The 26419-nt window shown below is 43.9% G+C and overlaps 1 protein-coding gene and 1 long non-coding RNA gene across 2 annotated transcripts in view; one reads left to right on the plus strand and one right to left on the minus strand.

Moving 5' to 3' along the window:
• LOC145359963 (glutamate receptor ionotropic, kainate 4-like) overlaps window positions 1-26419 on the plus strand; it is a 273024-nt gene that overhangs the window by 220105 nt on the left and 26500 nt on the right. Inside the window, exons 17-20 of the mRNA XM_080214862.1 lie at window positions 5985-6150; window positions 6232-6457; window positions 19027-19155; window positions 19785-19903. Coding sequence (XP_080070988.1) covers window positions 5985-6150; window positions 6232-6457; window positions 19027-19155; window positions 19785-19903 — 640 coding nt within the window. The remainder of the gene's footprint in view (window positions 1-5984; window positions 6151-6231; window positions 6458-19026; window positions 19156-19784; window positions 19904-26419) is intronic.
• LOC145359964 (uncharacterized) overlaps window positions 14220-26419 on the minus strand; it is a 31690-nt gene continuing 19490 nt past the window's right edge. The window contains exons 2-3 of the long non-coding RNA XR_013889654.1: window positions 17302-17362; window positions 14220-14454 (exon numbers count right to left, since the gene is read on the minus strand). This is a non-coding gene — a long non-coding RNA (uncharacterized LOC145359964). The remainder of the gene's footprint in view (window positions 14455-17301; window positions 17363-26419) is intronic.

A 26419-nucleotide genomic window follows, 5' to 3' on the forward strand; every position in this document is an offset into this window, starting at 1 on the left:
TTTAAAAGGCGGAAAGCTGCAGCATGCTACGGTGCAGAGGGACCTGGGGGTCCTTGTGCACGAGTCGCAAAAACCCAGTCTGCAGGTGCAGCAGGTGATCAAGAAGGCGAATGGGATGCTGGCCTTTATCGTGAGGGGGATAGAATATAAAAGCAGGGAGGTCTTGCTGCAACTGGACAGGGTACTGGTGTGGCTGCAGCTGGAGTACTGTGTGCAGTTTTGGTCACCGCACTTGCGGAAGGATATATTGGCCTTGGAGGGAGTGCAGAGGAGGTTCACTAGGCTGATCCCAGAGATGAGGGGGTTGGCCTATGAAGAGAGACTAAATAGACTGGGTCTGTACTCGATGGAGTTTAGAAGGATGTGGAGGGATCTTATAGAGACATATAAGATAATGAAGGGGATAGATAGGGTAGAGGTAGAAAGATTCTTCCCGCTTAGAAAGGATAGCAGGACTAGAGGACACAGCCTCAAGATAATGGGGGGGCAGTTTAGATCAGAGTTGAGGAGGAACTTCTTCAGTCAAAGGGTGGTGAATCTCTGGAATTTTCTGCCCGTTGAAGGGGTGGAGGCTACCTCACTAAATATATTTAAGACACGGGTAGATAGGTTTCTGATAGACAAGGGAATTAAGGGTTATGGGGAGAAAGTGGGAAAGTGGAACTGATCCACTTCAGATCAGCCATGATCTTATTGAATGGCGGGGCAGGCTCAAAGGGCTAGATGGCCTACTCCTGCTCCTATTTCTTACATTCTTATGTACCATTACACTCCAACTTTTATACTCGATACTCCGATTTATAAAGGCCATTCTTTACTATCCACCTGTGATGTCACTTTTAGGGAATTCTGTACCTGTATTCCCAGATCCCTCTGTTCAACTGCACTCTTCACAGTCCTACCATTTACCCTGTATGTTCTACTTTGGTTTGTCCTTCCAAAGTGCAATATCTCACATTTGTCTGTGTTAAATTCCATTTGCCATTTTTCAGCCCATTTTTCTAGTTGGTCCAAATCCCTCTGCAAGCTTTGAAAACCTTCCTCACTGTCCACTACACCTCCAATCTTTGTATCATCAGCAAATTTGCTAATCCAATTTACCACATTATCATCCAGATCATTGATATAGATGACAAACAACAATGGACCCAACACCAATCCCTGTGGCACACCACTAGTCACAGGCCTCCACTCAGAGAAGCAATCCTCCACAACCACTCTCTGGCTTCTCCCATTGAGCCTGTGTCTAATCCAATTTACTACCTCCCCATGTATACCTAGCAACTAAACCTTCTTAACTAACTTCCCATGAGGGACCTTATCAAAGATCTTGCTAAAATCCAGGAAGACAACATCCACCACCTTTCCTTCATCCACTTTCCTGGTAACCTCCTCGAAAACCTCTAATAGATTGATCAAACATGACCTACCAAAACCATGTTGACTCTCCCTAATAAGTCCTTGTCTATCCAAATATTTGTAGATTCTATCCCTTATCACACCTTCCAATAACTTGCCCACCACCGACGTCAAACTTACTGGACTATAATTTCCCGGATTTCTTTTGGAAGCTTTTTTAAACAACAGAACAACATGAGCCACCCTCCAATCATCCGGCATCTCCCCCGTGAATACTGACATTTTAAATATTCTGCCAGGGCCCCTGCAAGTTCACTACTAGCCTCCCTCAAGGTCCATGGGAATATCCTGCCCGGTCCTGGGGATTTACCCACTCTGATTTGCCTCAAGGCAGCCAGCACTCCCTCCTCTTTAATCTGTAAAGGTTCCATGACCTCCCTACCTGTTTGCCGTATTTCTGTAGACTCCATGCCCGTTTCCTCAATAAATACAGATGCAAAAAAACCATTTAGTACCTCGCCCATCTCTTTTGGTTCCATACACAGTCTACCACTCTGGTCTTCAAGAGGACCAATTTTATTCCTCAATATCCTTTTGCCCCTAACATACCTGTAGAAGCTCTTTGGATTTTCCTTTACTCTGTCTGCCAAAGCAACCTCATATCTGATTTTAGCCCTCCTGATTTCCCTCTTAAGTAGCTTCTTGCACTTTTTATACTCCTCAAGCATCTGATCTGTTCCTTGTTGCCTGTACATTTCATACAACTCTCTTCCTCTTAATTAGCGTTACAATCTCCCTCGAGAACCAAGGTTCCTTATTCCTATTTACTTTGCCTTTAATCCTGACAGGAACATACAAACTCCGCACTCTCAAAATTTCTCCTTTGAAGGCCTGCCACTTTCCATTTACGTCCTTACCAGAGAACAGCCTGTGCCAATCCACACTTCCCAGATCCCTTCTCGTTTCATCAAATATGGCCTTTTTCCAGTTCAGAACTTCAACCCGAGGACCAGATCTATCCTTATCCATGATCAGGTTGAAACTAATGATATTATGATCACTGGACCCAAAGTGTTCCCTCACACTCACATCCATCACCTGCCCTAACTCATTTCCCAATAGGAGATCCAATATCACATCCTCTCTAGTTGGCACCTCTATATACTGATGTAGAAAATTCTCCTGAACACATTTTATGAACTCTACCCTGTCTAAACCTTCAACAGTATGCGAGTCCCAATCTATATGTGGAAAATTAAAATCCCCTACTATCACAACTTTGTGTTTCTTGCATCTGTCAGCTATCACTCTGCTGATTTGCTCCTCCAATTCTCTCTATTAGGTGGTCTATAATACAACCCTATTAACGTGGTCATACCTTTCCTGTTTCTCAGCTCCACCCATAGGGCCTCTGTAGACAAGCTCCCTAATCTATCCCGCCTGAGTGCCGCTGTAACATTCTCCCTGACCAACAACACCACCGCCCCCCCCCCCCCCCCCCCCAACCTTTTATCCCTCTGCCTCTATCATGCCTGAAACATTGGAACCCTGGAACATTGAGCTGCCAGTCCTGCCCCTCCTGTAGCCAAGTTTCACTAATGGCTATAATGTCACATTTCCACATGTCAATCCATGCCTTCAGCTCAACTGCCTTCTCCTGGCATTGAAATAGACGCACCTCAAAAGATTATTTCCACCACACTCAACTCTTCCATTTGTGATTTTGCTTGAACTAACCTGTCTTTTTACCCCCGCTCCACTATCTGCTCTGGCACTCTGGTTCCCATCCCCCTGCAAATCTGGTTTAAACGCTCCCCAATAACACTAGCAAACCTCCCTGCAAGTATATTGGTCCCCTTGTAGTTTAGGTGTAACCCATCTCTCTTGTACAGGTCCCACCTGCCCCAGAAGAGGTCCCAATGATCCAAGAATCGGAAACCCTGCCCCCTACACCAGTTCCTCAACCATGTGTTAATCCGCCCAAGCATCCTACTCTTACCCTCACTGGCACATGGTACTTTATGGATGTTGGACTTGATTGAAAAGGGAGTAAACTTCAAGAATAAAGATGTCTTTTTGCAATAGTTCCGATTTTTGGTGAGCCCACCTGGAGCACTTTTGATCTCCATATTTAAGGAAGGACACACTTGCATTAGAGGCAGCATGGTAAAGATTCACTAGATTGGTTCCTGGAATGAGGGTTGTCCTGTGAGGAGAGGCTAAATAAGTTGGGCTTATATTCCCTGGATTTCAGAAAAACGTTTATTATTATTAGTCACAAGTAGGCTTACATTAACACTGTGAAAATGCCCTAGTCGCCACACTCCGGCATCTGTTCGGATATGCTGAGGGAGAATACAACTTTTCTGATTCATCTAACCTTCATGCCATGTCAATGAATGTGATCTCATTGAAACATTCAAGATTCTGAATGTGCTTGATGGGATAAATACTGTGGCTGTTTCTGTTAATCACAGAATCTAGGACATGTAGATAAAGAATTAGGTTTGTTCATTTAGGACTGAGATGAGGAGACATTCCTTCATTCAAAGGGTTGCAAATCTTTGGAATTTCCTGCACAGTCAGTTGTGGTTGCTCCATTGTTGAATATATTTAAGGCTGGAATAGGCAAATTTTGATCTCTCAGAGAATAAAGAGATAAGGAAAAAGTAAAGTTGAAGCTCAGGGTCAGCCATGGTCAAACTGAATGGTAGGCCAGGCTCAATAAGCAATATGGTTTACTCCTTATTGTTATCTATTTAAAAGGGTTGCAGGATGCTTTAAGAACTGATCAGATTATCTGATGGTGATGTCATTCAGGTGTTGGAAGAGGCTGTTGTTTCAATTTTGTACTCTGTGCAAAGCAGAGAATATCTCTTTCAAGAAAACTTGTCATGTGTTAGGTTAACTCTATGGGCAAAATTTTACGAGATTTTACAAGTCCAGCTAGTCTGAAAATGGGAGAGTTCCAGATCTGTATTCTGGGTGACTTTTCACACTCAATCTTACAAACACTGTCTCTAAAATTTTGGACTAGTTGGTTTCTGGCCAGAGAGATGGTGGGTGGGGCTTAACTCACCAGTCATACTGTAGAGGGATGTATTGTGCATGTTCAGACCTCTGGTGCTGAACTATCAGTATCAGGGGTCTGACAGACAGCTGCCAGGGCTCAGGGCCTGCTACTGCAAGCAGCCTCAAGTAGTTCTCCCCTCCCCCCCCCCAACAATGGCCGGACCTCCCAGCCAAGATGCAGCCCCCACCAACACCCCCCCTCCACCCAGGCCAATCGCAGCCCCACCACTCAGACCGATCACGGCCCCCTCCCTCTTCCACTGATCGCATGCAGAGTGGCAGTGGGCCTCCACCCCACATAGGTCTTCCCCCATTGGCCCCGCCCCTTGGCACTGTCCCCACAGGCCCTGATCCCCATTTGTCACACTTTCTGGCACTGCCCAGTGGACATTGCCCAGGTGCCAGGCTGGCACTGCCAAGGTCCCAGGCTGGCACTGCCAGTTTGGCACTGCCCAAGAGGCACTCCCGACTTGCACTCAGCCTCTCCAGGGGGGGCCTTAATCGCCTCCGGTTTCACCAGCGAGGCCAACACGACTGTTCCCCATTCATGGAGAGCAGGTGTTTTCCTCGTGGGAGAGAACCTCTCCCAGTGAGGCCATAACGGCAAGCAAGCCCGGACAATTGAGCCCTGGGCTCGCTAAACACAAGCAGATGACCGTTTCCATAAATTTAAATAAATTAATCATCCTCTCACCCATTTCCGGCAAGAGGCTGACTGTGCCAGAAATTTGGGTGTCGTAAAATCACTCTGATCGTGAAAACCGACGCCATTCGTGCTGGCTGCTTTACGCCGATTTTACAGCATTTTCTTGCTGCAAAACAGGCATAAAGTGGCAGTAAAATTCTGCCCTGCGTGTGCAAGCCAAGTCTTTCTTTCTGTGTAAAACCCACAACCCCAACATACTTAGGACATTACACTTATATTTCTTGTGTTCTTGTGTTGAAAAGCCAGAAGACTACCGGGCCTAATCCACTAGGCAGTATATCAACTGAGGATGTGGCATAACTTAACAAATAGATTGTAGTGCAATTTTGGTTGAGTTAATTAATTAATGGGGAAATACTTATAATCTGTTGTTTAGTGTATTAGTTGTCTACTAAGTAATGTTTATACAATGTTAATTTTAGTTTGGCGCAGTATAAGTCTAAAATGTGAAATATTTCCATTGGTTGCTGGGAAATCCATATCCTTTTCAAAACATTATCAGTCTCACTAACACAACATTCTGTAACCATCTCAGCTCATGTATCTTCGCTTTGCATTCAGCACATTATCCAGGAAATTCCTGTTGCAGCTGGAGATAGCAAACTCTGTCAAATCTTGTGGATTAGCCTGTCCATTTTAGGAACTAATCTTTGAGGTTATAAATGGCTGTACAGATATGGTTGTGGTTTATGTGATAATTAATGAGATTTTTAAATAATCAATAGAATTCTATTAAATATTGAAAGCCAACAGACCAAAAATAAAACTCCTGTCAATCTACATTTTATCATTATTTTTACGAAGTCTTTAATATTCTTTTGACTTAATTGTATATATTTCTGTTCAGGTGGGCTTTTACACTGATTATCATATCATCTTACACAGCCAATCTGGCTGCCTTCCTCACTGTACAGAGAATGGATGTACCAATAGAATCAGTTGATGATCTTGCTGAGCAAACAAACATTGAATATGGAACAATTCAGAGAGGGTCAAGCATGACTTTCTTCCAGGTAAAACACAATTAATCATTTCATTTTCTGTTATTAACTTTTTCAGTATAATTGAGAAATTTCACTTTGTTTGATTTCCAGAATTCAAAATACCAAACCTATCAGCGAATGTGGAACTATATGCATTCCAAACAGCCAAGTGTCTTTGTGAAAAGCACAGAAGAAGGAATTTCTCGAGTTCTGAATTCCAACTATGCCTTCTTATTAGAGTCTACCATGAACGAGTACCATCGACAACGCAATTGCAACCTTACACAGATTGGTGGTCTCCTGGATACCAAAGGATATGGTATAGGTTTACCACTTGGTGCGTCAAACTAACATTCAGTAACATTTGTTGAGCAAACTCTACATATTACATATGTATAACTTAAAGAGGCAATATCATGATTTTCATCACTTTAAGCCAGATTCCTTCCAACAAAGTACCTGCTGCTGTCAAACAACAAGCTTCATATTGAGCTTCAGGTGTTTTGATAAATATATGAAAATACTTAACAGACCCATCAACACGTGTAAAGAGGAAAGGCAGAATATGACCCATGATTTTTCACTAGTGCTGAAGACTGAAAGACAAACGTCATTTTAAAAAGATTAAAAAACACTGAAGGTAAAAAGAGAAGGTGGATGTAGAAGTGATAAATTCTGTAAACATGCCTCAGCTAAATGTATAGATTATATAAAAAACATTCATTGAGGTAACAAAGAAATACTAAAAGAATGAAAGAATATGCAAAGACTATAAGAATTAGGAACAGGAATAGGCCATTCAGCCCTTCAAATCTGCTCTGTCATTTAATAAGATCATGGCTGATCTAATACTCACTAAGTCTACTTTCCTGCCTTATCGCCAGAATGCTTAATTGCCCAACTGATTAAAAACCAATCGATCTCGGCCTTGAAAATATTCAGGGATTCAGCCCCACAGCTTCCTGTGGGAAAGAATGCCAAAGATTTACCACTCTTTGAGAGAAGAAATTCTTTCTCAAATCCATCTTAAACGAGTACTCCCTTATTTTGCACCTATGCCTTCTGGCCCTACAGTCTTTCTTGATTGGAAACATCCTCCCAACATACAACCTATCTCATCGCCTAAGAATCTTATGCTTCAATCTCTTTTATTCTCCTGAACTCCAAGGACTATATGTTTAATCTTTCCTCAAACGGCAGTCCCTCCATACCTGGGATGATTCTAGTAAACTCCCTCTGTACTGCCTCCAATGATAATATATATTGTCTGAAATAAGGGGATCAAAACTGTACACGCTACTCTAAATGTGGCCTCGCTATACCTTGTACACTTGCACGACGCCTCTTTACTTCTATACTCCAATCCTCTTGAAATAAAAGCCAGCATTCTATTTGCCTTTCCTGTAACTTTCTGCACCAGTGTGCTAGCTTTCTGGGTTTTATGAGCAAGGATTTCTAAGTCCATTTTGTGCTATAGCTTTCCGCAGTCTCTTTCCATTTAAATAATAATCCACCTTCTCATTCTTTCTTCCAAAATGAATAATCTCACATTTTCCCACATTGAATTCCATTTGCCAATTTTCTGAGCAGTCCTTTAACCTATCAATATCTCTCTATAGGCTATTTAGATCCTCCTGACAACCTGCCTTCCCTCCACATTTGTATCATCTACAAATCTGGCCACAGTACACTATGTTCCTTCCACCAAATCATTATTATATATTTTAAAGAGCTATGATTCCAGCACTGAGCCCTGTGGCTGATCCACTGGTTGCTGTCCTCCAACCTGGGAAAGACCCCCTTATTGTTACTCACTGCTTCCTGTTAGTTAGCCAATCCTCTATCCATGCCCGAATATTACTCCAACATCAGGAGCTTGTGCAGCAGTCCTTTGTGTGGCACCTTATTAAATGCTTTTTGAAAATCCAAAAATACAATATCGACTAGTTCTCCTCTATCTACCCTAACTGATACCCCTCAGAGAACTCCAGTAAATTCGTCAGATGTGTGCAGCAATTGTCTGATCTCACCCACAACTGGATTCTCCAGTCCCACTGAAGTGAATGGAACTTTGGATGAGGGCCAAATTCTCTGTTGTTCTGGCAGCAGTGGTGGGGCATATGAGATTGAAAAATCCCACCCATGATTTTCCCTTCATGAAACTATGCTGATTCTGTCGGTCAGATTATGACTTTCCAAATGCACTATTTCCATTAACTAAAGTTAGACTAACTAGCCTGTTGTTTCCGGCATTTTGTCTCCTTCCTTTTTGAACAAGGGTACCACATTGGCAGTGTTCCAAATCTTTGGCAAGGATCCAAGGATTTTTGGAAAATGACTATTATTACATCCAGGATCTCTGTTGTTACCTCCTTTAAGATCCTGGGTTGCAAACCATCAAGGTTTGGGGAACTGTCAGTCTTTAATCCATTAGTTTGTTTAAAACTAATTCCCTGGTGATGATGATTGTATTTAATTCCTCCACTGTATTTTTTTACTATATCTGTAGTACCCTCCGTGGAAAAGACCAATGCAAAACATCTATTTAACTCCTCTGCCATGTTCTTGCTCCTCATAATTATTTCCTCAGTTTCATTCTCTAAGGGACCAATGCTTTCTTTTACTTCTCCCCTTTTAATGTACTCAGAAAAACTTATTTTCTTATGTTTCCGGCTGGCTTGCCCTTATAGTTTATTTTCTACCTCCTGACTATTTTTGCATCCATCTTTGCTGCATTCTGAATCTGTCCCTTCTTCTAGCCATCACTAAGTTTTGCTATCTTCTATGTTTCTGGTTTCATCTCAATACCCTCAACTTCCTTGGTTATCCATGGTAGGTTCTTCCTTCTCTTAAAGTATTTTCTGTAATTTTGCTGGGAGTCATGAATTAGCTCCCTAAATGTCTGCCACTGCTTATCTATTCTCTTGCCTACTAATCACTTCTGCCAATTCCATTCTTGTACCTTCATGATTCCCCTTCTTTAAGTTTAACACTTATATTTCAGTCCCAATTTTCTCACTCTCAAGTAAAACGCTATATTCTTTCATGCTGTGAACATTACTTCCTATGGGATCCTTAACCTGGAGATCATTTATTAAACCTACCTCATTATACAATACCAGATTCAAAATAGCCTGATCCCCAGTTGACTCCGTAACATAAAAAAAATCCCAAATGCATTCTATGAATTAATTCTCTTGGCTGCCATTTCCAATTCGATTAGCCCAATCTATATTAAAATTAAAGTCACCCATGATTAATGCAGTGCTCTTTCTACGTGCATTTGCTATTTCTTAATTTAAGCTCTTTCCTATGGCGTGGCTATTCTCAGGGGCTATAAAATACCCCTACCACTCTCTTCCTCGTTTTGGTATTTGTCACTTCCTCCCAAATTGACTTCCCATCCTCTGAGCCTACACCAACCTTTAGAACTGCATTTATTTCCTCTCTTATTGGAAGACCTACTCTGCCGCCTTTTCCTTCCCGCCTGCCCTTTCCAAAAGGCAATTAACGCTGAATATTAATTTCCCAACTTTGATATCCTTGTAACCATGGGCCCGATAAAGCGGCCCAAGAACGAAAAGCGGGAGCAATGGCCCCCACAGACATCGTCCCACCCCCACAACACAACTGTCCCCCTTATCCACCACAGCCCACTACCTAGACTGATCGCTCCCTCCTTCCCCCCACTGATCACCTGCAGAGTGGCAGTGGTTCTCACCCGCCCCCCCCCCCATCGGAGATCCATCTGGCATCTCTCCGTTTCCTCCCCCCCCGCCCCTCCACGCCCCCCAAGAGAATGATCGGGCCTTCCCTCACCCCCGAAAAGGATGACTGGGCCTCCCTTCTCTTACCAGAGCGTGATCTGGTCTCCTTCCTCCCTCCCCCTTCAGAAACTGGAGAGCCCAAAACTGACCTTTGCTGAGCATGTCTGTTTCGTGCCGAATCGAACATGATGGTAAAGGGGGAAATGCTGGTAAAGTTAGACGGGCAGCCAATTAATTCAATTGAAATGCATGCAAATGCATTTAAATTGCCATTGCATCCGTTTCGGGTGTGGTTTGGATCGTGGACATTTTTGGGTCTCGGTAAAGTGGGCATCTGCGCAGAGGCAGGTGCAGATCGTGTTAATGGCCTCACGCCCAACTTTTCCAAGTTTTTGCGCCCATTTAACTGGACCCCATGTCTCAGTAATGGCTATCAGATCAAATCCATTTAACTCTGTGCCAGCAGTTCATCTATCTTGTTTTTTATGCTGTGTGCATTATTGAACTCTTTAATTTTGTTTTTCTACCATTTTTCGTTACACTAAGCCCATCCCTAGGGACAATAGACCCACTGTTTTTTGATTTTTATTCCCATGTTTTCCTCTTTTGTTTTCATTTTCCTTGCCTTTTGTGTCTAACTCAGTTTCCATCTCCTCTAACTCACTGCTCAGGTACCCCCTGCAATACTAGTTTAAAGGTTCCCAATATCACTAGCAAACAACCATGTAAGGATATGGGTACCAGTCCTATTGAGATGTAACCCATCCAGTTTGTACAGGATCCATCATCCCCAAGACCTGTCCCAATGCCTCAGGAATCTGAAACGCATTCTCCTACATCACCCTTGAGCCATGCATTCATCTTATCTATCCTCCTATTTCTACTCTTGCTAGTGTGCAGCATTGGGAGTAATCGCAAGATTACAACCTTGGAGATAGTAGTGTGACTTTGCGGACTCTAGCACTTAGGGAGGCAACATACATGGTATGTTTGTATGTCTACCAAACAGAAATGCCTATCTGTTCCCCTTGCAGTTGAATCCCCTATCACTACAACTTACCCCTCTTTTTCCTGCCCATCTGTTCAGTTAAGCCACCCATGATGTAATGGATTTAGCTTTCACTGCATTCCCCCAAAAAATCATCACCCTCAACAGTATCCAAGACGATATCTGTCTGAGAGGGATATGATGTAAATCACATGCTATTTTTTAAAAAGATTTTTTAAATGAGAGTTTTCCATTTTACATTTACCACAAGACACAACAAATTCACAAAATCCAGTATGTATGGAGTAATTGTTTTGAGAAAATTCTGCCCTTTGTCTTTTTCATGATACATGATCTGACTGTACTTTCTCAGGAAACAAGCAAGGATTCCTAAATACCTTGGGAACAAAAACACAATCTCAATAGTTCTAATGGGAGATTGTCCTCATCCACAATGAGGATTTGTAAGCCCATACCAACCATCTCTGTATCAAACCACCCAGCCATCACGCTGCTGTGGCACTGGACATCTGAAAAGTAAAGTTAAGGGTACTAAACGTTGTACTCGGTCAGTGTAAATGCCTCAGTGTTCATATATCATACACTCTTGTTCGGATAAAAGATAACATTACAAAATTGTGATTATAATCTCATGGGAACAAAGTTCAGGATTAACAATGAACCAGAACAGGTATAGCACAGGATACATAGAACCATAGCATCCCTTAGGAAACAAGCAAGGATTCCTAAATATCAGGAGGCCGTCCAGCCATTAAAATCTGCACGATCTTTCCAAAAGCGCATCCCAACCATGCCCTCGCCGCCACTCTATCCCTGTAATCCCTTGCATTTACCATGGCTAATTACCTAACCTACGCACCTTTGGACACTAAGGACCAATTTAACAATATGAAGTGCAATGTGACCTGAGTGTCATGGTGGAACAGTCGCTGAAGGTTGACATGAAGGTACAGCAGGCAGTGAGGAAAGCTAGTGGTATACAGGCCTTCATAGCAAGGGGATTTGAGTACAGGAGTAAGGATTTTTTTGCTACAGTTACAGGACCTTAGTGAGGCCAAACCTTGAGTACCGTGTACAGTTTTGGTCTCCTAGTCTGGAGAAGGACATTCTTGCTATTGAGGGAGTCCAGCGAAGGTTCACCAGACTGATTCCTGGAATGGCAGGACTCAAATTTGACGAAAGACTGGAATTTAGAAGAATGAACGGTGATCTCATAGAAACATATAAAATCCTGATGGGACTGGACAGGCTATGTGCAGGAAGAATGTTCCCAATGTTGGAGAAGTCTGGAGCTAGGGGTCACAGTCTAAGAATAAGGGGTAAGCCATTCAGGACTGAGATGAGAAAGACCTTCTTCGCTCAAAATTGTAAATCTATGGAATTCTCTACCACAGAAAGCTGTTGGGACCAGTTCTATAGATGTATTCAAGAGGGAACTGGATATGGTCCTTGTGGCTAAAGGGAACAAGGGGTATGGAGAGAAAGCAGGACTGGGATACTTAAAGTGCCTGATCAACCATGATCATATTGATTGGTGGTGCAGGCTCAAAGGGCCGAATGGCCTACTCCTGTACCTATTTTCTGTGTTTCTAAAATGCCAAAGTCATGACAGAATCGTCAAGCAACATCCAAGAACCTCTCAGAGTTTCACCGAAGCTTCTGCACCTCCACCATGTTGCAGGGGCAAATAAAAGCAAAGGCCCTGGTAGGTAGCAAGAACCCATCACGTTACGGCGCCTCCAACCCTCCATGACAAACACTGAGTACAAGATAATGTAAGATCAGTGGTCGGAGTCTTTGACCGACCCCAAGCCTCGAAGACTGGATACAATGTGCTTCATTGAATTGAAGAAACCCAGCCCTCAAATCAATATGTGAAAGCATGACAGCCAATTCTCAAATTCAGCCAGGAATTCATATCCAGCACCCATCAGGAGACAGGGCGTTTTGAAATTCCTTCTCCGGCTCTATCCACCCCAGGATGTACAGCAGCATTTCAAGAACTAAAGATGAAACCCCCACTGAGGAAACTGCTCTGTGTTGACAGGATTCTCTTCTCTGCTTCATCTATTCCCTTTAGGATGTCTCGCAATTCAATGTGAACACCAAAAATCTATGCTGGGGAGTCAAGAATGTCGTCCTCACCTTCACTCACAATAACAGCCCAAAGTGTAGGCCTGCTCACCAGTGAAACCGCCACTGCAAACTGGGCCTCACTTCAGCCGTCTCCAAATACCTCAATCAAGGATTTTTCTTGATTTAACTCGGCTCCCTGTCACCAAAACTCAGGCAGGATCTTTCAGGAACATGGCACAGATTAAACACATCAGGATCAAATAATTATGGGTTGTGCAACAGGATAAAAAACAGATTAAAAGATGAATAGCCCCAGAGCTTGTGAAAATGCCTTCCCTCCCATGCTTCCATCGTGTGACCCCATGACTAACTCTTTTAATGTCTTAATTCCCACCTCTGTGGTCGTATAGTTGCTTCACCTCAACCCATCTGGAGAAGTAGTCCATCACTAATAGGAATAATTTCCTTTTATAGACAAACAGCCTCCCCCAAATCCTGTTAATGGATGATGTGGTGATCAGAGGTTCCCTGCTCCTGCCTATGCAATGCCTTTGGCCAGGCATCTCCAAGGCAATCTAAGTTGCTGTTATTTGAAACACCAACATATAATTCTCATCATTGTGTGAACTGAACGTCATGTTGCAACTGTACAAAACTCTGGTGCGTCCGCACTTGGAGTATTGTGTGCAGTTCTGGTCCCCACATTATAGGAAGGATGTGGAGGTATTGGAGAGGGTGCAGAGGAGGTTTACCAGGATGTTGCCTGGTATGGAGGGAAGGTCCTATGAGGAGAGACTGAGGGATTTGGGGTTGTTTTCGTTAGAAAGGCGGCGGCTAAGAGGGGACCTTATTGAAACATATAAGATGATTAGAGGTTCAGATAGGGTGGACAGTGATAGCCTTTTTCCTTGGATGGAGAAAGCTAGTACGAGGGGGCATAGCTTTAAATTAAGGGGTGGTAGATATAGGACGGATGTCAGAGGTAGGTTCTTTACCCAGAGGGTGGTGAGGGATTGGAATGCCCTGCCTGCTGCAGTTGTAGATGCGCCTAGTTTGGGGGCATTTAAGAGATGCGTGGATAGGGTTATGGATGGAAAGGGATTGGTTTAGGTTAGAGGGTCATTGCTTTTTTAATTGGTCGGCGCAACATCGTGGGCCGAAGGGCCTCTTCTGCGCTGTAATGTTCTATGTTCTATGAATAAACACTGAATCCAAAACTCCAAGTACATTACAACAGAAAATATTTATTTAACACAAAGAAAGAATGGAAATAGTGCAATACAGTCATATTATACTTTACCAATTTGATATATCAAAAATAACAAAAAGCAAACTTTCTGATCTGATTTATTGCAAGGTAAGTCCATTCAAAAGTCTGACAGCAACAGGGAAGAAGCTGTTCTTGAGTCAGTTGGTATGTGACCTCAGACTTTTGTATGATTTTCCCAACAGAAGAAGGTGGAAGAGACAATGTCCGGGGTGCTAAAGGAAAGGGTGTAAAGGAAAGTGTTAAATTAAAAGCGGATGCGTTTAGAGTAGCTAAGAGTAGTGGGCGAGAAGAGGATTGGGAGATGTTTAAATGTCAACAAAGAATGACAAAGAAGTTGATAAAGAAGGGTAGGATAAACTATGAAGCTGGGCTAGCGCTTAATATAAAAAAGGATAGCAAGAGTTTTTATAAATATATAAAAAGGAAGAGGCTGGCTAGGGTGAACGTTAGACCCTTGGAGGATGAGAGGGGGGAACTTAGTGGTAGGGGATGGGGAAGTGGCTGAGGCCTTGAATAACTTTTTTGTTTCGGTCTTCGCGGAGGAGGATGTGAATAATTTGCTGGGTGTTAGCGATGGAAAGATGGTAGGAGTGGAGGGCCTGAATGACATTATTGTTACTAGAGAGGCGGTGCTCGACAGACTGGAGGGACTGATTGTGGACAAGTCCCCAGGACCGGATGGAATGCATCCAAGGGTTCTGAAAGAAATGGCGGAGGTGATAGTGGATGCCTTGGTGATTATTTTCCAAACTTCGCTGGATTCCGGGGAAGTGCCGGAAGATTGGAAAACGGCTAATGTTACGCCGTTGTTTAAGAAGGGTGGCAGGCAAAAGGCAGGGAATTATAGGCCGGTTAGTTTAACGTCTGTTGTAGGTAAAATGTTAGAATCCATCATCAAGGAGAAAATAGCGAGGCATCTTGAGGAGAATTGTTTGATAGAGCAGATGCAGCACGGTTTCGTTAAGGGGAAGTCGTGTCTAATGAATTTATTGGAGTTCTATGAGGATGTGTCTAGGACGGTGGATAGAAGAGAGCCGGTGGATGTGGTGTTTCTTGATTTGCAGAAGGCGTTTGACAAGGTGCCTCACAAGAGGTTATTGCAGAAGGTCAGGGGGCATGGAGTTGGAGGTAGGGTGTTAGCGTGGATAGAGGATTGGCTGTCAAATAGGAGGCAGAGAGTGGGGGTCAATGGGTGCTATTCGGATTGGCGGTTGGTGACTAGTGGAGTGCCCCAGGGGTCGGTGCTGGGGCCTCAGCTATTTACCATTTATATAGATGATCTGGAGGAGGGAACCGAGTGTATGGTGTCGAAATTTGTTGATGACACCAAGATTGGTGGAACGGCAAATTGTGCAGAGGGTGTGGAGAGTCTGCAGAAGGATCTAGATAGGCTGGGCGAATGGGCCAGGAGCTGGCAAATGGAATTTAATGTTGGCAAATGTGAGGTTGTCCACTTTGGTAGGAATAATGGTAGGAAGGACTATTACTTACGTGGCAAAAAACTGCAGCATGCGACGGTGCAGAGGGACCTCGGGGTCCTTGTGCATGAGTCGCAAAAACCCAGCCTGCAGGTGCAGCAGGTGGTCAGGAAGGCAAATGGGATGCTGGCTTTCATAGCGAAGGGGATTGAATGTAAAAGTAGGGAGGTCTTGCTGCAGCTGTATAGGGCACTGGTGAGGCCGCAGCTGGAGTTCTGTGTGCAGTTTTGGTCGCCACACTTGCGCAAGGATATTTTGGCCTTGGAGGGAGTGCAGAGGAGGTTTACTAGGCTGATACCGGAGTTGAGGGGGTTGAGCTATGAGGAGAGGCTGAATAAACTGGGCTTGTACTTGTTAGAGTTTAGAATAATGAGGGGAGATCTCATTGAGACATATAAGATGATGAATGGGATGGATAGGATAGAGGTGGAGAGGCTCTTCCCACTCAGAAAGGACAGTAGGACTAGAGGGCACAGCCTCAAGATAAAGGGGGGGCGGTTTAGAACGGAGTTGAGGAGGAACTTCTTCACTCAAACGGTGGTGAATCTCTGGAATTCTCTGCCCGTTGAAGTGGTGGAGGCTGCCTCGCTAGATATTTTTAAGATGCGGGTTGATCGGTTTTTGATAGGCAAGGGGATTAAGGGTTATGGGGAGAGGGCGGGAATGTGGAACTGAGACACGACAGATCAGCCATGATCTTATTGAATGGCGGGGCAAGCTCGAGGGGCTAGACGGCCTACTCCTGCTCCTATTTCTTATGCTCTTATGTGCTTGGGGTCCTTAATTTTGCTGGCTGCTTCGCTGAGGCAACGGGAAGTGTAGATAGAGTCAATGGATGGCAAGCTGGGTTGTGTGATGGATTGGGCTACATTCATGGCCATTTGTAGTTTTGTAAACTAATGTGGTTTTGGAGAGAAAATCCATAAATACATGGATCATGGTAAAATTGACCAATTACAGGCACAAATTGACACATGCAGTTGTAAAGTGACAATAACAGAAGCATGGCTCAAACAATGGCAGGAACAGAGAGTGGGTATTCAGGGCAATAAGGAAATGTGGCGGTGTGGTATTGCGACTGTTTCGATTGCTCTTTCAATGAACCAGCACAGATATAATGAACTAACTGGCCTCTATGTTCTCTTTAATTCCGTAAACTCATAGACATTTTTCAAAGCTATTGGGGAAGGAGCGGCAGTGTCACTGGACTAGTAATCCAGACACCCAGGGTAATGCTCTGAGGACCTGGGTTCAAATCCCACCATGACAGTTGGTGAAATTTGAATTCAATAAAAAAACTGGAATTACAAGTCCACAGATGAGCATGAAACTATTGTCGATTGCTGTAAAGAGCTGACTGGTTCACTAATGTCCTTTAGGGAAGGAAATCTGCTGTCTTTACCTAGTCTGGCCTACATGTGACTCCAGACCTACTGCAAAATGGGTTGGGGTTAGGGTTAGGGTTAGCCCTAGGGATGAGCAATTATTGCTGGCAGTCAGTGACGGCCACATCTGATGAACGAATAAATTTTTAAAAATTGACAATTACTCTTTGAGACGTTTTACACAATGAAATCTTACCACAAAGTTACTGACATCAAGTTCTCTCCATTCTCTCCAGACAGACTTCTGAATTACTTCTCTGCAGATAAACACATAGTAGAAACATCTGATTACAGTTCTCCTTTAAAGGATACAATTCTCCTTTAAAGCATTGTCACTTCTCTTGTCCCTCATCTGAACAAGGCTATACCTGAAGGAATTGTATATTGACAACTAATTTTGGAAAGAGATTGTTTAATCATCAAATTAAACTGCACAGAAATAGGCTATTTGGTCCATTATGCCTGCCCAACTCTGTGGGAGACATCCAATTAATCCCACTCATCATCTTCAAGTCTCAGATGCTGCTTTCACCAAACTGACCAAATTTGTATTTTGTGCCAAATGACTTAGCCAGTAGATAATTAGCTGTAAATTTCCACATTGATAGTTCTGTTCCCTTGTATCCTTAAAGTATCCCTTCATTTTGGAGAGGAATCAGGAACAGATCCAAGGCAACTCCAGCATGAATTTAAAAAAAAGGTCAGGGTAAGCAATGTAAATCATGATACCTTTAATGATGTAGGTCAACTCTAACTTACAGTATCCATTCTCTGACAATGTTTGTATAAGTCTGTACCTTCTAAGCATCACCTGGGTTCAAATGAAATTCTTCAGTCAATTAAGGGATTCAATGACCAATGAATTCATCATCAATTCCATATGCATATCCCATTGATACTCATTTAATCACCCAACGGAATTTCCAATCAGGCAGAGGAACAGAACTTTTAAGATATTTTTCTCTTTACATGATGACTTATTTATGGTATACATATCAGTGAAGCAAGGGTGCTGATTCCCTATGCACTATGGAAGATCTTGTAATTCACTACAGGACCTTATGTTACGACGCAGAGATTAATCCCCTAAAGAAGTAGCGCCAAATCCCCCAAAGAGGAATACCTTGCTTTGTAATCTGATGAAGTGTGTGGGAAGGTAAACTGTCCTTCCTAACTTTTGTGGTTAACTAACAAAATACCTGATAATCACTTTAAGATGAATACTTAACAATTTATTTATTTAACAATCCGGGAATTTTAACTAAACAAGTAACACCCTGAATGAAATAAGATTCTACTGGAATGCTGCTCAAATAAGTATAATGTCTATTCATTAACAAAAAAAAGAATTTTGTCACTCTTAAAAAATATACAACAATGTTTTGCGTCTTTTGGAACCTTCTGGAGTTTCTCGGTTGATTTCTCTGTCTGATATATAAAGCTGGCAGGGTAGAGAGCTGCTCTCTCCCTCTCAAGACTTGAGAGGTGGCAGTTGCTAACCCCTGTTTTTCTCTCTTGTACTTTCTTTTATACCTGTGATGACCTATCAATTTTCCTACACAGGATTGTCTGATTTTTTTCAACATCAACAGATTCAAATCTAATAGGATCTTGGTAGATGAGTGCCTGCTTTAATTTGATTGGGCAAAATTCAAACATTCAAATACCTGAAGCCTGTTACCTAGGTAGTGACCTTGTTAGCTAGCCTTAGATATAAATGTTTCAGCTTGGATTCAGTATGTATTTTGCATTTTAAACCTCCAAGCACGGAAACCAAAACCAGCATTTAAAGGGACCACACAATGTTTTTGCCCGCTAGTATTCTTAATTCCTTACAAAGTTAAATTCACAACACTTGGATTTCAGTGAACTGTCTTTGGTTAAAATTCTGTTGGCTAATCAGTCTGTATTGTTTGCACAGCTTCACTTTTTCGCAATGAATTTGACTTGGCCATTCTCCAACTTCAGGAAAATAACCAGCTGGAAATGTTAAAGCGTAAATGGTGGGATGGAGGAAAGTGTCCAAAGGAAGGAGAGCATAGGGCAAAAGGTGAGGCTGTAGCATTCCGTTAATATGTGTTTTTTCTCTAAGAATTGTTTGATACAGAAAGAATGATAATATTTCATTATCCTATCAATGAAACAGAGTTCTGGCTCATGTTTTTTTTAAAACTCTGCTTCCTGTATCCTAACTCACACCAAGCTCCATTCACCTATTAACCCCTGAGCTTGCTGATTTACACTGAGACCAATACTGATGCGTGGTATGTGGCTAGGGTAGTTAAGTACCAATTTAAATGGATGGGTGATGACCAAGGCAGGTGGGCAAGTGATTTTAATTCCTGGGTTTTTCAATTTTCCTATGTGAACACACATCTCACCCCCACGAGAATGACAAAAAACAAAGGGAATGGGATTTCAGGTAGTAGATGCTGTCAGAAAAGAGGGAGCAGTGAAAAGTGGGGTGCCTCAAAGTGTATTGAAATCAGGGAAAAGAAGTAAGGAGGACCAAGATTTCTTGTGGGATCTGAAGTAGTCTGTTCTATAAAAGTTAGTCGAATGCCATGCCACTTTATTTTAAAGTTGACTCAAATATTGCTATATCCAAAAAGAAATGAAGTGCAATTCGTTGGTGTGAATTAAACCATAACACTGTTTCCTTTTTATTTATAATTTCAGGTCTAGGCATGGAAAACATTGGTGGGATTTTTGTGGTTCTAATCTGTGGTCTGATTGTTGCTGTGGTTATGGCTATGATTGAATTCACGTGGACAATGAGACACAGCACAGAAACAGAGGTAATGATAGCTGAAGAGATCCACTTTGATTCTTCTAAAATGCCTTCAGAAACAAATGCTATTAAAAAAAATTTATGACAAAAGATGGAAACTGAAACTCTGAGCTCTACAAGATTCTTAATCCAGGGTTAAATTCTGCCCTCTTAATTCTTGCAGGAATACATGAAGGGGTCAACTTTCTGGCCTTGCCGCACCCAGTATAGATTGCACCATAGAACCATAGAACATTACAGCACAGAAACAGGCCTTTTGGCCCTTCTTGGCTGTGCCGAACCATTTTTCTGCCTAGTCTCAATGACCTGCACCTGGACCATATCCTTCCACACCCCTCTTATCCACGTACCTGTCTGAGTTTTTCTTAAATGTTAAAAGTGAGCCGCATTTACCACTTCATCTGGCAGCTCATTCCATACTCCTACCACTCTCTGTGTGAAGAAGCCCCCCCTAATATTCCCTTTAAACTTTTCCTTCTTTACCCTTAACCCATGTCAAAGAACAATCAAAGAACAAAAGCAATACAGGACAGGAAACAGGCCCTTCGGCCCTCCAAGCCTGCGCCGCTCATTGGTCCAACTAGACCATTTTTCTGTATCCCTCCATTCCCAGTCTGCTCATATGACTATCCAGATAAGTCTTAAACGATTCCAGCATGTCCGCCTCCACCACCCTGCTTGGCAGTGCATTCCAGGCCCCCAAAATCCTCTGTGTAAAATACTTCCCTCTGATATCTGAGTTAAACCTCGTCCCCCTCACCTTGAACCTGTGACCCCTTGTGTTTGTCACCTCCGACCTGGGTTCACCCTATCCATACCTCTCATAATTTTATACACCTCTATTAGGTCGCCCCTCATTCTCCGTCTTTCCAGGGAGAACGACCCCAGTTTACCCGATCTCTCCTCATAGCTAAGACCCACCATACCAGGCAACATCCTGGTAAACCTCCTCTGCACTCTCTCCAAAACCTCCACATTCTTCTGGTAGTGCAGCAACCAGAACTGGACACAGTACTCCAAATGTGACCTAACCAACGTTCTATACAGCTGTAACATCAGACGCCAATTTTTATACTCTATACCCTGTGCTATAAAGGCAAGCATGCCATATGCCTTCGTCACCACCTTCTCCACCTGTGCTGCCACCTTCAAGGATCTGTGGATTTGCACACCCAGGTCCCTCTGTGCTTCTATACTTTTGATGGTTCTGCCATACTTTTGATGGTTTTGCCCCTTACATATCCGTTTCTCCACTTCCCGTGGGCCGTTGGGTGGCCTGTAGTATACCCCCAGCGGAGTGACTGCGCCCTTCCTATTTCTGAGCTTCACCCACAGTGACTCGTTACATGACCCCTGTAAACTGTCCACCCTCTGCACTGCTGTAATAAGTCCTCTAGTTTTTTTCTCCCCGAGCCTCAGTGGAAAAAGCCTGCTTGCATTCACTCTATCGAAACCCATCATAATTTTATACACCTCCATTAAATCTCCCCTCATTCTTCTACGCTCCAGGGAATAAAGTCCTACCCTATTCAACCTTTCTCTGTAACTCAGTTTCTCAAGTCCCGCAACATCCTTGTAAGCCTTCTCTGCATTCTTTCAATCTTATTAATATCCTTCCAGTAATAGGTGACCAAAACTGCACACAATACTCTAAATTCAGCCTCACCAATGTCTTATACAACCTCACCATAACATTCAAACTCTTATACTCAATACTTTGATTTATAAAGGCCAATGTTCCAAAAGCACTCTTTACGACCCTATCTACCAGTGACGCCACTTTTAGGGAATGATGTATCTGTACTCCCAGATCCCTCTGTTCTACTGCACTCTTCGGTGTCCTACCATTTACCTTGTACATTCTACCTTGGTTTGTCCTTCCAAAGTGCAATACCTCACACTTGTCTGCATTAAACTCCATCTGCCATTTTTCAGCTGGTCTAAATCCTTCTGCAAGCTTGAAAACCTTCCTCATTGTCCACTACTCCAATCTTTGTATCATCAGCAAATTTGCTGATCCAATTTACCACATTATCATCTAGATCACTGATATAGATGACAAACAACAATGGTCCCAGCACTGATCCCTGTGGCACATCACTAGTCATAGGCTTCCACTCAGAGAAGCAATCCTCTACTACCACTCGCTGGCTTCTTCCATTGAGCCAATGTCTAATCCAATTTACTACCTCTCCATGTATACCTAGCGACTGAACCCTCCTAACTAACCTCCCACGCAGGACCTTGTCAAAGGTCATAGTGAAGTCCATGTAGACATAAGAACATAAGAAGTAGGAGCAGGAGTAGGCCATCTAGCCCTTCGAGCCTGCCCCGCCATTCAATAAGATCATGGCTGATCTGAAGTGGCTCAGTTCCACTTTCCCGCTTTCTCCCCATAACCCTTAATTTCCTTGCCTACCAAAAACCTATCTACCCGTGTCTTAAATATATTTAGCGAGGTAGCCTCCACCACTTCAACAGGCAGAGAATTCCAGAGATTCACCACCCTTTGAGTGAAGAAGTTCCTCCTCAACTCCGTTCTAAACTGCGCCCCCCCTTATCTTGAGGCTGTGCCCTCGAGTCCTGCTGTCCTTTCTGAGCAGGAAGGATCTCTCTACCTCTGACCTATCCATCCCCTTCATTATCTTATACGTCTCTATAAGATCCCCCCTCATCCTTCTAAACTCCAACGAGTACAAACCCAGTCTATTCAGCCTCTCTTCATAGTTCAATCCCCTCATCTCCGTAATCAGCCTAGTGAACCTCCTCTGCACTCCTTCCAAGTCCAAAATATCCTTGCGCAAGTGCAGCAACCAAAACTGCACACAGTACTCCAGCTGCAGCCTCACCAGTGCCCTGTACAGTTGCAGCAAGACCTCCCTGCTTTTATATTCTATCCCCCTCGCTATAAAGGCCAGCATCCCATTTGCCTTCCTGATCACCTGCTGCACCTGCAGACTGGGTTTTTGCAACTCATGCACAAGGACCCCCAGGTCCCTTTGCACCATAGCATGCTGCAGCTTTTTGCCCTTTAAATAGTAATCCCTCCTACTATTATTCCTGCCAAAGTGGATAACCTCGCACTTGCTAACATTGTACTCCATCTGCCAGGTCCTCGCCCAATCGCTTAGCCTATCTAGATCCCTCTGCAGACTTTCCACACCCTCCGCACAATTTGCTTTTCCACTTATCTTTGTGTCATCAGCAAATTTCGACACCCTACACTCAGCCCCCTCCTCCAGATCATCTATATAAATGATAAATAGTTGAGGCCCCAGCACCGATCCCTGCGGCACTCCACTAGTCACCAACCGCCAATCAGAATAGCACCCATTGATACCAACTCTCTGCCTCCTATTAGACAACCAATCCTCTATCCACGCTAACACCTTACCCCCAACCCTTCTGAAGCAACCTTTTGTGCGGCACCTTATCAAACGCCTTCTGAAAATCGAGAAACACTACATCCACCAGTTCCCCTTGTCTACCCCTCTGACAACATTCACTGCCTTCCCTTCATCCACTTTCCTGGTAACCTCCTTGAAAGACTCTAATAGATTGGTTCAACATAACCTGCCACGCACAAAGCCATGTTGACTCTCCCTAATAAGTCCCTGTCCATCCAAGTATTTGTAGATCCTATCTCTTAGTGCTCCTTCCAATAATTTACCTACTACTGACATCAAACTTACCGGCCTATAATTTCCCAGATTACTTTTTTAAACAACAGAACAACATGAGCTTTCCTCCAATCATCCAAATCAAGCGCCAGTTTCGGCACCATCATCATCATCATGTGTCCCGTTCAATCCTTGAAGTCCTGTGGCGATGCATGAGCGACGAAGCAGCAGGTGTGGATACACTGGGAGCTGTCGTCACGGACCTGCACGCAGGCGGCTCAGGTCTAATGGTCGTTTTTCGCTGATTGAAGCAGCAGTGGAACTTGGTGTCTACCTGGGCGACTGAGCAGTCCTGTTTAGGAACGCACTGCCCACCTCCGTAGAATGAGGAAGGGGCTAGAAAAGGTGCCCTAAACATTGCCTGCTTCACTACACCCTGGCCAGTTTACCACGGCTGGCGGGGATCCCATATTACAGTCAAACAAACAAAATAAAACACAATGTGACACCACTCACCATTGGCACTTGGAACATGCGCACGCTTTTGGACAACCCTACAGCAGACAGACCAGACAGTAGAACAGCCTTAGTTGCCAGAGAGCTTGCAAGATACAACATTGACATTGCAGCCCTGAGCAAAACTCATCTTGCCAACGTAGGTCAGTTGACTGAAACTGGAGGTGGATACACTTTTTTTCTGGAGTGGTCACGGCGGCAATGAGCATCGTGATGCTGGAGTTGGATTCACTGTCAGGAGTCACCTTGTTCGGAAACTTGATAGTCTACCCAAGGGTGTGAACGACCGGCTTATGACATTACAGCTTCCGCTACAGAAGTCAAGCCACCCTGATCAGTGCCTATGCCCCCACAATGAACAACCTGGATGAGATGAAAGACAAGTTCTACGAAGAACTAGACGCCCTACTATCAGCAGTGAGCAGTACCGACAAGCTGATCTTGCTTGGCAATTTCAATGCAAGAGTAGGGTGACTCTGTAATCTGGCAGGGAGCCATTGGGAGGCATGGAGTGGGCAAGTGTACCTGTAATGGCCTACTCTTACTGAAGACCTGTGCAGCACACAACCTCTTCATTACCAACCTTCCATCTGCCTACCCGTAACAAGACCTCCTAGATGCAACCCCGCTCTAAGCATTGGCATCTTACCGACTATGTCATTGTCAGGAGAAAAGATAGGCAGGATGTCAGAGTAACCAAGGCATGTGTGGTGCTGACTGCTGGACAGATCACAGGCTCATTGTCTCCAAAATGAGGCTCCGCATCAGACCCAAGAGGTGACCCACAAGGAAGCAAGGTCATGAAATGAATCAATGCGGCCAGGCTAAAGAACCCCAGCACAGCTTCAGCACTGGCTGAAGACTTAGAAATCAAGCTTACTGACCTACACCTTGCAGGCAGCGCTGAAGATGACTGGGAACGCTTCAGGGATGCTATCCATACATCTGCGCTGACGATGCTCGGGCCCTCTACCCGCAAGCAGCACGATTGGCTCGATGAGAATGATGAGGAGATACAGGCTCTACTTGTTGAAAAGCACCGTCTTCATTGGGCCTGTCAGAGCAACCCATCTTCAGCTGCCAAGAAAAATGCTTTTACCAGTGCTCGCAGGACAGTCCAGAATAAACTGCGTAAAATGCAGGATGCCTAGCTGAGTGCCTGTATTTCAGGGATACACTGACAGAAACAACTTGAAACAGTTCTATGAAGTCCTCAAACTCTATACGGACCTCAATGTCTCGGGAGTCTCCCCCCTCCTGAGTACAGATGGTACAACTCTCATTACAGAGAAGGCTCAGATCCTGCAGAGATGGGCTGAACACTTTGAAGCCGTCCTCAACTGACCGTCACCTATTAACTATGAGGCAATAGACAGGATTCCACAGGTTGATATCAACAGCGCCACCAATAGTAGCCGAAGTCACGAAAGCTGTCAGCCAACTATCTAGTGGCAAAGCCCCAGAGGCAGATGCCATACACACACACATCTATAAAGCTGCTGGTCCTGCACTTATCGAGAAGCTCACCGAGTTGTTCCAGTCCTTTTGCAAGCAAGCATCCATTCCTCAGGAACTTAAAGCTGCTTCTATCGTACACCTCTACAAGAAGAACGGCAATCGGCAAGTAAGCGACAACCACCAAGGAATCTCGCTGCTCTCCATCACAGGAAAAGCCCTCGCAAGAGTCCTGCTAAATCATCTGGTCACTCATCTGGAACTGGGCATGCTTCCAGAGTCACAGTGTGGCTTCCGCAAAGGTCGTGGGACTACTGACATGATTTTTGATGCACGCCAACTTCAAGAGAAGTGTCAGGAGCAGAATTGCGAGCTCTACACAACCTTTGTTGACCTCGCAAAAGCTTTTGAAACTGTAAGCCGACAAGGCCTGTGGAGGATCATGTCAAAGTTCGGCTGCCCCCCCAAATTCATTCAGATGGTATGCCAGTTCCATGATGGCATGATGGCCACAGTACTGGATGGCGGAGAATCCTCTGAGGCATTCCCAGTCACCAGTGGCGTCAAACAGGGCTGTGTGCTCACACCCACACTGTTCAGCATGATGTTTACTGCCATGCTGAATGATGCCTTCCAGGACAGCGTTGCTGGAATCAGCCTCAAGTACAGAGTGGATGGGAAGCTTTTCAACCTGAGGAGATTTCAAGCTATTACCAAAATGAAAGAGACTGTTCTGAGAGATTTCCTCTTTGCCGATGACTGCGCCCTGTATGCTGGCTCAGAGCCAGACATGCAAGTCAGTATGAACAAATTTTCCACAGCTTGTGACAACTTTGGATTCACCATCAACATTAAAAAGACCAAAGTCATGCACCAGCCTGCTCCTCATGCACCGTACACAGAATCCATAATCACAATCAAAGGGCAGAAAC

The sequence above is a fragment of the Carcharhinus amblyrhynchos genome, chromosome 29 (assembly GCF_965287045.1).
Source record: "Carcharhinus amblyrhynchos chromosome 29, sCarAmb.v2.hapA, whole genome shotgun sequence".
NCBI classification, from domain to species: Eukaryota; Metazoa; Chordata; class Chondrichthyes; order Carcharhiniformes; family Carcharhinidae; genus Carcharhinus; species Carcharhinus amblyrhynchos.